At 34.0% G+C, this 14,259-nt stretch overlaps 1 protein-coding gene and 1 pseudogene across 9 annotated transcripts in view; both read right to left on the bottom strand.

Annotated features, from left to right (window-relative positions):
• The window catches only part of CCDC102B (coiled-coil domain containing 102B), a 391,327-nt gene that overhangs the window by 224,732 nt on the left and 152,336 nt on the right, over window positions 1–14,259 (bottom strand). For all 9 annotated transcript variants that reach the window (XM_032293715.1, XM_032293716.1, XM_032293714.1 and 6 more), the window contains one exon: window positions 4,223–4,339. In XM_032293715.1, the coding sequence (XP_032149606.1) occupies window positions 4,223–4,339 (117 nt within the window). The remainder of the gene's footprint in view (window positions 1–4,222; window positions 4,340–14,259) is intronic.
• Window positions 8,832–12,961, bottom strand: LOC116561788 (annotated as a pseudogene).

Raw genomic sequence — 14,259 nt, 5'->3', positions numbered from 1 at the left:
GTCTTTAGGAATATTTTTCACTCACTATACTTCAAGAGATTTATCCAGATGGTTGCATGTATCAAGAGTTCATTCTACTTTGTTGCTGAGAAGTACTTCAAGGTATGGATGTAATCGCTTAATTATTTACCCCATGAAGATCACCTGTATTGTTTCTAAGTTTTGGCATTTACAAATAAAATACTCAAGGTTTACCTATAGGTTTTGTGTGAAATAAGCTTCTATTTTTATGAGGTCAATTCCCAGGGATCCAATTGCTTGATAATATTGTAGTTGCAGTTTTGAAGACTATCAAACTATTTGCCAATGTGATTGTATCATTTTACATTCCCTGTAGCAATAGGTGAGTAATTCAGTAGTTGTGCATCCTTACCACCACTTAGTATTGCTGCTATTTTGATTTTAGCCATTCTGATAGGTGTATAGTTACATCACATCATGGTTTTGATTTCCATTTTCCTGATAACTAATAAGTTGAACATCTTTTCACATGCCTATTTGCTAGAGACAATTTATCTTAGTTCTCCTCATCAGAGAATGACATAAAGGATATTTTCAGTGGATACAGTATTTTGAGTTGACAGCACTTTTAGAACTTCAATAATTGTGTGCCACTTCTTTCTGACTTCTAGAGTTTCTGATGTGATAAGCACTGTTATTTGGACATTTTCCCCTGTATATACACTGTAATTTCCTTCTAGCTATTGTTAAGACTATTTTTCTGCCGGGCGCGATGGCTCACGCTTGTAATCCCAGCACTTTGGGAGGCCGAGGTGGGTGGATCACGAGGTCAAGAGATCGAGACCATCCTGGTCAACATGGTGAAACCCCGTCTCTACTAAAACTACAAAACATTAGCTGGGCATGGTGGCGCATGCCTGTAATCCCAGCTACTCAGGAGGCTGAGGCAGGAGAATTGCTTGAACCCAGGAGGCGGAGGTTGCGGTGAGCTGAGATCGCGCCATTGCACTCCAGCCTGGGTAATGTGAGTGAAACTCCGTCTCCAAAAAAAAAAAAAAAAAAAGACTATTTTCTTTATTTTCCCTAAGTTTGACTATGATGTGTCTTAATATCAATATTTGTTGGTTTATGCTGTCTGGGTTTCACTAAACTTCTTGACTCTAGGTTTGACACTTTTGTTTGAAAGTTGGGAAGTTTTCTTCTTCTTTTTTGTACTATCAGCCCTATACTATTTCTCCTCTCATGCTGGCCTCCAATGACATGAATGTAATTTTTTTTTAATCACCCCACAGGTCTCTGAGGCTTTACTTTTAAAATACAGCCTATTTTCTTCTGTCATTCAGATAGGATAACTTCCATTCAACTAACTTCAAGTTCACTGACTCTTTCCTCTGTCTTCTACATTCAGATTTTTTAAAAATTCAGTACATTTTTCAGTTTTAGTTTTTCCATTTGTTCCTTTTTTGAAATTTTTTTATTTGCTGAGACCTTCTATTTCTTTACTGAAAATTTCTATTTTTTATTTATTTGATGTGTATTCACAATTTCTCTCTGAAGCATTTTTATGATGGCCACTCTATAATCCTTGCAAATAATAAACACATCTTTGTCATTTCAGTGTTGGCATCTATCAATTGTCTTCATTCACTCACTTCAAATTTTTCTGGTTCTGGGTATGATGAGTAATATCCAATTGTATCCTGGATACTTTGTGAAATATGTCATGAGATTTGGATTTTATCTAACATTTTGTTTTGGGTGGGTTCTTGTGACACCACAATTGAAAGTCAAAGGAAAGCATTGCCTTGTAACTTCCAGATGTATATATAGAAGTCCAGGTTCCACACCTGGCTTTAGCTAACAGGCATGGGGTGGGGTCACAGTTTTCTGTGATTTGGGCTCAAGTAGAGCATTATTGTCTTAAAAGTTTTCTGTCTTGTTACATTGATTCTTCCTTAGTACTTTCGCTAGAGCAAGCAGACTTAGGTTGTGTTTTCATTTTAGGTATTTTTGTGTATTAATCTGTGTTTGTTGATGTTTCCAGATTTCTGGCTTCTTCAGTTCTAATTTTGGAATATATGTGACAAAAACCCAGAAAACTCATCAGCATGCCATTTCTCACTTATCAGGTATCTTAGGTGATATACCTCTTCTCTCCAACTTTGAGTCTTTTTCAATATTTGCTTTACACATAATATTTAGAGATTTTAGTTTTACTTATTGAGAATGTAAAATGATACAATTTTTCTAATAGAACAATTTGCAATGTGTATAAAGATTTAAAAAATAAATATAATGTTGACCAAGCCATGCTATTTTCTAGGAATATACCCTAAGCCATTTTTAAATGTCCAATGATTTATGTATGTATGCATACTTACTGTAGTGTTATATATCTAAAAATGATAATTTTTAAAGTAGGTTATATTTTAATTAAATTATAGTGCAATTGCACAATTACTTTTATGTAAACATAAGAACTTGTGATACATTTTATGTAAACAAACAGGTTGCAAAAAAGTATATTTCTATACAGTGTTTGTTTAGTATCTGTGTGATACTCACATGGTGGATATATGCTATTATACATTGTCAAAATTCATAGAATGTACAACAAGGAGTGAACCTTAATGTAAACTATGAACTTTGGTTGATAATGTGTCAGTTTGTTATCAGTTATAATAAACATACAACAAAGATGAAGGATGATGTTTGTGGAGGAGTCTCTGGAGGAACGGAGGTATGTACAAACTGTGTACTTTCTGCTCAATTTTGCTGTGAACCTATAACTTGTCTTTTAAAAAGTGTATACATAATGTTCTTGGCTTTTGAGAAAAGTTATAATAAATATCTATATGTCCCTTCCTCCTTTTGTGCCATTAACTATTAAATAAGCTTTTATACAACATGCTGTGCAATGTTTAATGAAAGATGCTTCTCAGAGCTGAGGGTCAAAAAAAAAGAGGTACCTGTCCTGATAGTTTGATTCTTCTTAGAAAACAAGAGTTATGAAAGCCACCAATATTTCCCTTTGACTCAGGAAGATTTGTATTAAGTAGTTCAGCCTTTATCATAATGGACCTCTTGATATATGCCCTCTTACCCCAACACCCCTTTTAGGATACATGGAAGAGCTGTTAAGGGATGGCATTGATGTAATGAGGAGGAACACAGGGAGGATATAATTATCCTAAACAGCATAGCTGTAAGTTCCAATACTAGGGCACTCTGTCTCAGACAAATGTTCCCTTGCAGTATATACATTTTCCAAAATCCCGTTTCATGACTATTATTAATATTATTATTACTATTATTTTAATCTGGAAACTGAGACTCAGAGACGCTTAAGGAGTTGACCAGAAAAAAGTAATCAGAAAGTGATGGAGCCATTTGTAGCTCCAATATCTGTATATTTCCCATTGCACTATATTCATCTGATATAAATACACTCTGATACGAATTCAGAATTTGAAGAGATATATAAAGAAGAAAACCTACTACAGATTAGTTTTCCACCAGCCCACAGTTGCACTAAATTCATTTCAGTCTGTAAATTGCTCTTACACATTTGTTTCTAAGACATTTTCTCATAATTATCTGTCCAAAAACAAATAATTTGTGATTTTCCATTTTTAATGCTATCATGCTATTTTCTATGAAGTACAAATAATTCAATCCCTTCTCTTTTCTATAAGGACAATAATTCCTTTTTTAGCTACAGAACAGAATAAAACATTCAGAGTTTACACATTTTTGAAAATTCATTTATTGTTGATGGTGGCAGGAGTGGAAAATAAATGTTTTCACTACTTGGTATGCCTAAGAAATGAATTAACTATAACAAAAGTGGATTTATTTTATCTCTCACTGTTGTTAGCTTCCAATAGAAATGTTAATTTCACCAGAAATTGCATGTCACATATCTTGTATGCCATTGGTTCTGAAATAAATGAACATACACGATCCAGCAGCTGGTTGAGCTTTTAAAAAATATTTATGCACAGTAAGACTTGTATCGGCCACAAGATAGTTTTATAGTCAAAGATTTTACCTTTGTTATATTCAAATAATTCAGATCTAGTTATGGGCCAATGTCATTCCACAGCCTTTTAAATCATATATAAGCTGATTACATTAGCAGCAGCATTTATTTTCATAAACTAACCAAAGGTACCTCCATTACCCCATTTAAAATAGCATGGCATCTAACAACAGTCAGTTATGTTTTAATACATGTGGCACTCTTTACCCAGTGTCTTACCTCTGCTCTTAGCTCACAAATCACTCTATCTTTGCTGTTTTGAGATTTAGATTCTTCCTTCATATTGCCTGATAGCTCCTCCATTTCATCATTATGTTGACCAAGAAGAATGTCAAACTGAAAAAGAAAGTTAAAATTACAATCACATGATGATATGAGAAAGGTGGTTACAGGATAATCCACATTAGTCTTTCATTTAGCTTTAGTGTTGTTTTGCTTTTACCCTATGTGGATCCTGACAGGCTTGTTGCTGATGATGTAATGATTGTGGTTGAACCATTTATTGTTATACTTGTAGTTCAAAAATGCTAAGTTGTAAGTAAAAAAATCAGTGAATCTCCATAAACCCCAATTCATCAGTTGAAAAATAAGCAGAATTCAGTTACCCCCACAAACTCCTAAATAACTGACCAATTGATTTCCAAACTAACCAATTAACCCTTATCTTTTCATCCTGAAAATCAGTATCTCAGTATTCTTTGTAATCCTTTTTATGTCTATTTTCTATAAAGCATTGATAGCATATTAATTGTAACAGAGACCAACTTGGGCAATGGAAAAAGTATACATATATATATATATATATATACACACACACACACACACTTTGGAAAAGCATATATATACACACACACACAATGGAAAAAGTATATATATGTCTATATACACACATATATATATATATATATATGTGTGTATATAGACATATATAGACATATATATATATATACACACACACACTGCTTGGGCTGATAAAATACATGAAGAACATCTATAAATGCTGCCAATAAATTTCCATAGAAAATGACTGCAGAAAAAACAGAAAGGTGAGAAAAGTCCCATAAATGCCAACAAGGATTATTTTCCCACAGCTGATCTTAAAATTAGAATTTTTCAGCAGAATCATGAAATTTGATAAATACATGAAATGCGTAGTTGCACACATATATGCTATTTTTGTTGTATTGACATATATTATAAGCTATGTGGGTAAATGTTTACATCACCTGTATTACATAATTTGTATGTAATCTTATAACAAATTAAAATACAAAAGCTAATATTATACTGCCTGTTTAAAAAATTTAAAATTACAGTACTCATAATGTTGTTATTAATAGTAGTAATATTAAGTGTTTACTAGTCCCCAGAAACTAAACTTGATATATATTGCCTTAGTTAATGCTAACATAATCCTATATGTTAGACATTATTATCATTATCCCTACTCTACAGAAAAGTTAATCATGTTTTTGAGAGGCTTAAATAACTTTCCTAAATTCACAAAGCTAATAACTGGAGGAAGCAAGTTTTAAGAATGTTCTTGCCAAATTCATTACCTGAGTGTTAAACCATTATTGCATCTATAATAATAAACCTAAAGGTTATTGGAATAATTCTCTGAAAGGCAATAAACTGATAACAAGAGATAGTAAAGGAAACAGCAGAAAAATACCATAGTCCAAGAATACTAGAAATCAACTACAATAATGGTAGAAGCTGATTTCCCCAGACACTACAGAGAGAATCCATCTTCAGAGCTGGTAACATAAAGAGCGCACACAGAAGGCAAGTGGGAGAACAAGAGATAATACCACAGAATTCTTTGAAAGTTTGTGCATGTGAGTCCAACTCACTATCATGGAAATTAAATAGACAATGTAGCATTAATCCCTGACCAAAACAATAGAGACGTTACTTTGCTAAATAAAAGAGAGGATATAGATAAAATGAAAGCAACCAGTTTTGGTTTAGGATCACCAAAAGAATATTAAATTCATTTTGGTAATTGAATGTCCCCCATTTAACTTCTGAAATCTCATCATTAAACCACAGGGGATTAAATCCATCAATAAACCCTCCAATTGCCAACAGAACTGTCAATGAACCGTACCACTCAAGAGAGAGGAGGCAGGAAGGCAAGTTTTTATAAACAATAGCAAAGGAAGCTCACACCAAATACCTCAAATAAATCTATTCATCATTGTGAGTGGAAAAATCAAAGATATGTGGGCATGTGAAGAACATAAGAGTACCAGAAAGCAAAAAGACACAAGAAAAACAGGAATAGTCAAGGCTGAGATTAAGAAATAGAATGTGTGGTAGGGAAAGAAAAAAAAAAAACAGGAAAAAAGGGAGGCCATTTGCAGAAGGAGAAAGGACGGAGGCTATTAAAATAACTTAAGTAAGAGATCATGGTGGTTTTTGATCAGAATACTGGTGGAAATGGAGAGAAGTAACTAGATCCAATGTAAGATATAAAATAGAATATTAGTTTACAAAACTACTGTAATTACTATTTTCAAGAAACAATAAGAAGGTACTATACTCAGAAATTAAGGACGCAGCAAATTAAAAAATTTAAATAATAATAAAATATAGTCTGCTAGGAATTTTTTAAAATATGTCAAGAAAAAATGTATTAGAAAAGTTGGGTGACAGAGTTGAGTACTGGAGTGTACTGAAGTTTAGTCCTGGTGCCCGTTGTGTTTCTGATCTACTACATTGGACAGTTCATGTACCCACTGCATTTGTACTGATGCAATGCTGCAGATCTTTAAGTGTCTCTCTCCAGCCTGTAGCTCTCCACTGAACTTTGAATGCACTTATCCAGCTTCCTACTCAACACCTCTAAAGGGCAACCCACACTGAACACATTGGAAAGCCAAACTCAGAACGTCTTCAAAACTGTTTCTCTGTCAGTCTGTCACCTCAGTAAATATCGATACCATCCTTCCCAAAATTATTGGATATGTTAACTTACTTATTGCTCTCACATGCCACATCCAAACTAAAGCTAACTAAATCAGCTTGCCCTTCACAAAACATAACAAATTCAGTTACTTCTTTCCATTTCCACCATTATTCTGATAAAACCCCACCATGATCTCTTGAGTTATTTTAATAGCTTCCGTCCTTTCTGCTTGTGCATGTGGCCTCATTCTTCCTTTCTCAAGATAGCAACCAAATAAAGCTTTTAAAAAGCAATTCAGATGATGAAACTCTCCTGCTCAATTTTCTTCTGTAGCATCTCAATCCATTTATTATATAAGTCAAAGTCCTTATTATCCACATGGTCTGATAACTCCTCAGTCCTCATCTCCTACACTTGGTTCTTATACTACTCCAGACCCGTGGGCTTCTCACTGTTCCTTTTATACTCTAGGCATGGAGAAATAAAAATAAATAAATAAAAAGCAATAAGTATTAAATAAAATACTATACAACTAAAGCCATTAAAACAATATAGCAGGGAAAATTGATGAACAGATTAATAAAACAACTATACTTTCTCCTTTAAAAACAGAATTACTTTGAACATTTTAAAACTGTACTTTGAACTCAAAATAATTTTGTCACTTCCCTGTTCAATTTTAGGTTTAGATTAATGGATTTGTAACTAAAATCTATTTAGCAGCTGAAAAGTTTAAAGAAGTGAACTTATAGATGCTGAAGATGATTAATTTAGTGGAATTATGAATGTCATCCACAATTGATATAACATATTAGTTAAATTGAAAGTGACAGAAAGACAAAGTACTCTATGAGGTGAATTAGTCAGCATTAGAAAGCATTTTCCAAGTTCTTGTCCTTTTATTTAATATTTATTTAGTATTCTTTTTTTTTTCCTGTTTGTACCATAGCATAATTCCAAAATCACTGTTTAAAAGTCCTCTGTTTGTACTGCAGTGTTCATGAAAATTTAAACCAGGCAATTTGCCATATTGTTGATCTCAGAAATATCTGCTATACTTCAATATATAGTATTGATAATTATATATATTTAAAGTACTTATATATGATAATTTTATAAATATATATTACATATATATTTATATGTAATATAGAATACATTTTATATATTTATATATATAAATTTATATATATATTCATATATAGCATAAATATATACTTTTATATATACACATATTTACTGTACTATACTTATATTTACTGTAATCCTTGGCTGAATTGTACATAGTGGACAATAGCCTTGTTCAAAGACTCTTCCTTGGACTTATGCAAAGAATGGTTTTCCTGCTTCCACACTGCTCAGATCTCTGTGCTGTTTCCCCTTTTCTCTCTGCCTTGCCTGGTTTCAATTGAAATTTCCCTTCTACATTCATAACTCCAAAATCCTACCAATATATATAAGTATACTTATAGATATTTATATAAACATACATAAATATATAAATATGCATTCTATATTACATATATAAATATATATTCTATATTTAGATAAGTGTGGCATGGAAATACCTGAAGATAATGCTTCAGAAACAAAAGTGTTGTGTAACATAAAATATCTTCTAATTCATATATGGTAAAAAAGAAGAGTAATTACAAAAAGGCAAAAAAAAGAAACATGCCCTATTGCCATTTTGCCTCACATTTTAACCTTCAAAATGATTGAAAAGAATTAAGTAGTTAATGCAGACTCCAAAGTTCTGCTCTTTGTGAAATAATGCACCAAATATTTATGTCAACATTATTAACCATGTAGAATTGTTCAATCTTCCCTGAACACCAAATCTACTATTTCTGCCATAACTTTCAACAAAGGATCTTTCAACTTCTTTCATAGGGAAATAAGAGCTTTGCATAGTAAAGACTTCCAACTTCCTGTGCTGAAATATACAAATTTGCACATCTTTACAGAAATCTTTTATCCTTTTAAAGAACTTAAATATCTCTTCTTTTTTTAACCATATTTAATATTTATTTGTTTATTTACATATTTTTATTTTTTAGAGACAGGATCTTCCTCTGTTGCCCATTGAGTTTCTGTAGCTGGAATGCAGTGGTGTAGTCATAGCTCTTTGCAGCTTTGAATTCCTGGGCTCAAATGATCCTTCCACCTCAGCTGCCCAAGGATGTAGGATTGCAGGTACATGCCACTACACCTATATCTCTTCTAAAGTCAAAGTCTAATCACTCCAATTGCACTCAGAATTTCATACCTTTAGGGTACCTGGCAAATTCATTCTAGGGGTTGTTTCTCTCTCGCATCTTGAAATTTTCTTGGGTTCTTCTCCATTAGCATTTAATTGCTCAATACTTTCCATTTAGGTTGGGGATGAGGGAGTGTGGAAGATCAAGGGTGGAAGGATAATCATTTTTAATTATTATTTTACTTTAAGTTCTGGGAAACGTGCAGAACATGCAGGTTTATTACATAGGTATACACATTTCATGGTGGTTTGCTGCATCCATCAACATGTCATCCAGGTTTTAAGCCCCACGTGCATTAGATATTTGTCCTAATGTTCTCCCTCTCCTTGTCCCCACTCCCTAACAGGCCCTGGCTTGTGATGTTCCCCTCCCTGTGTCCATGTGTTCTCATTGTTCAACTCTCACTTATGAATAAGAACTAGCAGTGTTTGGTTTTCTGTTCCTGTGTTAGTTTGCTGAGAATGATGGTTTCCAGAGGCCTCAGAAATAACATCACATGTCTACAATCACCTGATCTTCAACAAACCTCACAAAAACAAGCAATGGGGAAAGGATTCTCTATTTAATAAATGGTGTTGGGAAAACTGGATAGCTATATGCAGAAAACTAAAACTGGATCCCTTCCTTACACCTTATACAAAAATTAACTCAAGATGAATTAAAGACTTAAACATAAAACTTAAAACCATCAAAAAAAAAAACCTAGAAGAAAACCTAGGTAATACCATTCAGGACACAGGCATGGGCAAAGGCTTCATGACTAAAACACCAAAAGCAATTGCAACAAAAGCCAAAATTGACAAATACGATTTAATTGAACTAAAGAGCTTCTGAACAGCAAAAGAAACTATCATCAGAGTGAACAGGCAACCTACAGAATGGGAGAAAATTTTTGTAATCTATCCATCTGACAAGGGTCTAACATCCAGAATCTACAAGGACCTTAAACAAATTTACAAAAAGGATAATCTTTTATCCAGTCTTCGAGCTTCCACTCAGGTTCTTTATTTCCTCTTATTATCAAGGGCCTTGAAAGAGTTGCTGCACTCACCCTTCTCACTTTCAGCCACACAATATTCTGTTCTGCACTTTCTTGAATCCTTGGCTGAATTATACATAGTTGGCAATGCCCTTGTTCAAAGACTCTCTTGGGCTTGTGTAAAGAATTGTTTTCCTGCTTCTCTCCTGCTCAGATTTCTGTGCAGTTTCCCCTTATCTCTCTGCCTTCCCTGGTGTCAATTCTTGATGCTCCAACCCAGAGTTAGCCCATTTAGTGTCATGGCTTAAGCCATCATCTCTCTGTTCATTGTTTAAATTTCCTTTCTATATTCATAAATCCAAAATCCCACCAAACATATTCAGAATGAAATTCACTGTCTTTTTCCCTCACATTTTCCTTCTTGTTGATGTGTGCTCTTGGTGAATGGCTGCCTGGCTGATAAGGTCAGAAATCTTTAACTTTTCCTCCTCTGTCACCTCCCTTGCATCTTCATGCATTTCCAACATTTGATTAATCACCAAGCATCGGCACTTCCTTCACCTGTATATTTCTCAGCTATCCACATATCTCCTCCCTCACCAAGCTTAGGACACCTGAATATTTCCTCCTATTTTACTGTAACAGGCTGATAACAGTTTCCTCATCCTGCTTACTCTTCAAATCTCTTCTTCACACAGAAATTTGAGTCCTTTTTGGAAATTGTGATCAGATTGACCTTGGTCAATAAATTTTGTTAGCTCTCGCCATCGCCTTCATGTTGATACACACATTTTTTAATGTGGTTCTTGGGATAAGTATTGAATATCAATTAGCTTAAGGGTATATGACCAAGTATTTAACAGTCAGGTTCTGGTAACAATATATACTTATGAAAGGTGAGGAACGTAAGAAGGAAATGTGCCCAAAGAGTACAGTCAAATGCAATGGACCCAGAAATATGTGACAGCAAGGTTAAAATTACAAATAATATGTATTATTTATCGATGCACAGAGAAGTCTTCAAAGGGGCAGATAAGCCACAGAGAAGCAGTTTTTTGCTTCAAGAAATTTAACCAAAATCCCTTTAAAGTGGATTTTTACATAATTCCATCCCTTAACCTTAGAGAATGGTAGAAAAGACAATGAAGAATGTTTAGCTTTAGCAAATGAAAATGTTAATGTATTCTTCAAATCAAAATAAGGACGTCAAATAACTTATCTCCGTGGTCTTTTGTTCTCTTGCTGATGTATTTTTTAGTTTTAATTTTAAATATTGACATTAAAAAATGAGTATTTTAACTCAATTTTATAAAAAAATTGGTATACGGACTTGGAAGCATGAAATTAAGAAGTTCGTTTTTCTGAATATGTAATGAAAAGAAATATCATTGAGAAATAATATGCTCAATGATTACTGTCTGGATCTTCCTCTTACGTCAGAAGCTATATATTTTCATCCCGAAACAGTAGCTCCAATAACTATAACCTTCTTTATCTCCCTCTAGCTTGGATTGATTAATTCCTTTCCACTCCCTCCTCTCTTTTCTTTCAATAACACCATATAGGTGTTAAAAGCCTGGGCTCTGACCAATGAAAAGAATTGTCCTTTAAGTCAGCAACCCACAGGCAGTGGCACCAAAAGCCTCACCCACAGCCCCTAGGACAGTAGCCACAGAGCTGGTGGTTTCCACTCTCTCAGGGAGAAGCAGTCAAAAGCTGACCCCTCAGCACAAATCAGAGCCCAGTATGGAGAGAGCATAAATGCATCTACGCCCAGAATAGGCAAGCTGTGGGCAGGAAAAGGGAAAATTTTGCAGCCACTCCATATTTAGAAACGAGGGTAAAACTGAACACTTTTCCACTACTATGATCTGCTCCAGAAGACCTGAAGAAACAAAAGGATCTAAATAAATCAAGAACTTTGCCCAGGCTGGAGATGAGTGACAAATGGGAAGATAGGTGAATGTAATAGTGTGTGGGAAGACGATGCTGAGAACTTCAGCTCTTCACATGGCTGCCAGCCCTACAGACAACAACACAGTAAGAACCAAGACAACCACTCTGGACTGACGTAGCTGGGGAATCTTCAGGGCTATTCCCAGGTACCACATCAAGTGTGAGATCCCACTCTAGGAGTGATACATGAGCGGGAAGATGAGTGCAAAGTTAGCTGTGGTGTATCAGTGCTGGCCACAGGGACTTCACAAGTTTCAAATAAGACTCAAGGTTCCTAGGGAGCAACAGGACTGACATACCAAAAAGAGTGAGCCCTGCACTCAAAGCAATACCACTGCTATGGTAGCAAATGTACATTGCCATGGGAAGAGACCAATTGTAGATAGTGCTATGGGAAGATAAAGGCTGATTTGAGCCCATCTTCTTGTTCCAGAACCGTTCCATCTCTTTTTTGAATGGGGTTGCCAAAGGAATGGCTTTTCTGATACAGAGCAGAGGGCTCAACTGGGCTCAGAGGCAATGACAGCCAACAGGTCTCTGCGAGAGTTCAACCATCTTGCATCCAACCTGGACAAAAGTCTACACGCTGACATTTTAAGTAGAATGATTATATCACACTTCACTATAGCAATGATATCTAAAAAACATAGAAATGTGATATTTACTATCATCTACTTACAATTTTATACTGTTATTTTATTCCTTCAATTTGTATTACCCCATGGCCTCTAGATATCTTACCATGACATGTGAAATGTTTATACTTGAGAAAGTTTTTATTCTATAATATGCAATAAAAATGTGTGTATAAAGTATGTATGTATCTATTATTACTATAAGCCCCCAAATATTTTTAAAAGTTTCTTTTGGATTTAATCACCTTAAAAATTTTTATGTGAACACAATTGCTTAAAAATAAACAAGATAGTACATATTTTGATAATTATTAAATATAAACTAATAATTTACTAGAAATATATCTCAATGAGATAGATGAACATTTTTTTCAATTAATTTTTGTGTTCATGGATAAAATTACTGACAGAATGAGATAAGAATTATCATTCTTTTGTAAATGTAGGCATTAAGAAAATTGATCACCCATGTTAGATAGACATGGATGAAGTTTTATTTTAGCAGAGCCATTGTGTTTTATTAAATATCCTTCTAAAGATATGGTAAAGCCATATTTTTATCTAATATCAAAATTTATGTGTTATTATTTATAAGCTGACCAGTCTGGTAGGTCATATTCCCATATTCTTATAAGGAGAAAATTAGAGACCACCTGAAATGTCAAAGGTTTGTTACCCATTGATTAGTTTATTTCACAACAATATTTCAACATATCTCTCTGTTAAGTACTCCCAAGTGTTTTTCCACTCTGGCAAAATGCTTCAAAATATTATTGAGAAAAAGAGATGAGTATGTCCTTCATTTGAAATGTGGGTAGAAGGTAATATAGGAAAGGAGAACTTGCTTGCAAAATACTTCCTTAGGCAGATTAATTTATGAATGACTATACATGGAAGTCGTGAATCTGGAATTAAAAAGCATATAACTATTCCTGTGAGGAATTATAGGAAGATGGCAGTGGTATGATAATGATAATTATTCTTAAAAGGTGAAAAAAATCTGTTAAAAAAAAAAAAAAAAAAGATAATTATTCCAAAGTCTACAAATCTCTCAATAAAACTAGTCAGAGCAATGAAGTTAACAAAATCAAAATTATAGATGCCTACAACAAAGCGAGGTGAAAAGTTATCCTGTTGAACCCTAAGATACAAGTGGGTTAAGAAAATCTACTGACACTTCATGAATTACAGAAGATCAGCATCTATTAGAGAAAATATAAGAAAAGGAACAGGGCATGAGAATATGAGAACTCCTGAGTTGGCAATAGTCACGCCTTGGCAAGTATGTCAGGCCAATGTAAAAACAGTAAGTAAAACTAGGAGAGTTCACACATTTTTACACAATCTGATTTGTGAGTGAATAAAAGAGGCTTGTGGTAAAGCCTAAAGAATGAGGACAGTTTGAATCCTTTATATTTTCGTAAACACAACAAAGCAAAACAGAAAACACAAAGCTTCCTTCAAAAACACACCCTCTACTGAGAGGAGAATACTGATAATAGATTTCAAAT

The sequence above is a fragment of the Sapajus apella genome, unplaced genomic scaffold (assembly GCF_009761245.1).
Source record: "Sapajus apella isolate SASKATOON/1434 unplaced genomic scaffold, GSC_monkey_1.0 scaffold30, whole genome shotgun sequence".
Taxonomy (NCBI): Eukaryota; Metazoa; Chordata; class Mammalia; order Primates; family Cebidae; genus Sapajus; species Sapajus apella.
This window is presented reverse-complemented; position numbering and strand designations above follow the sequence as displayed.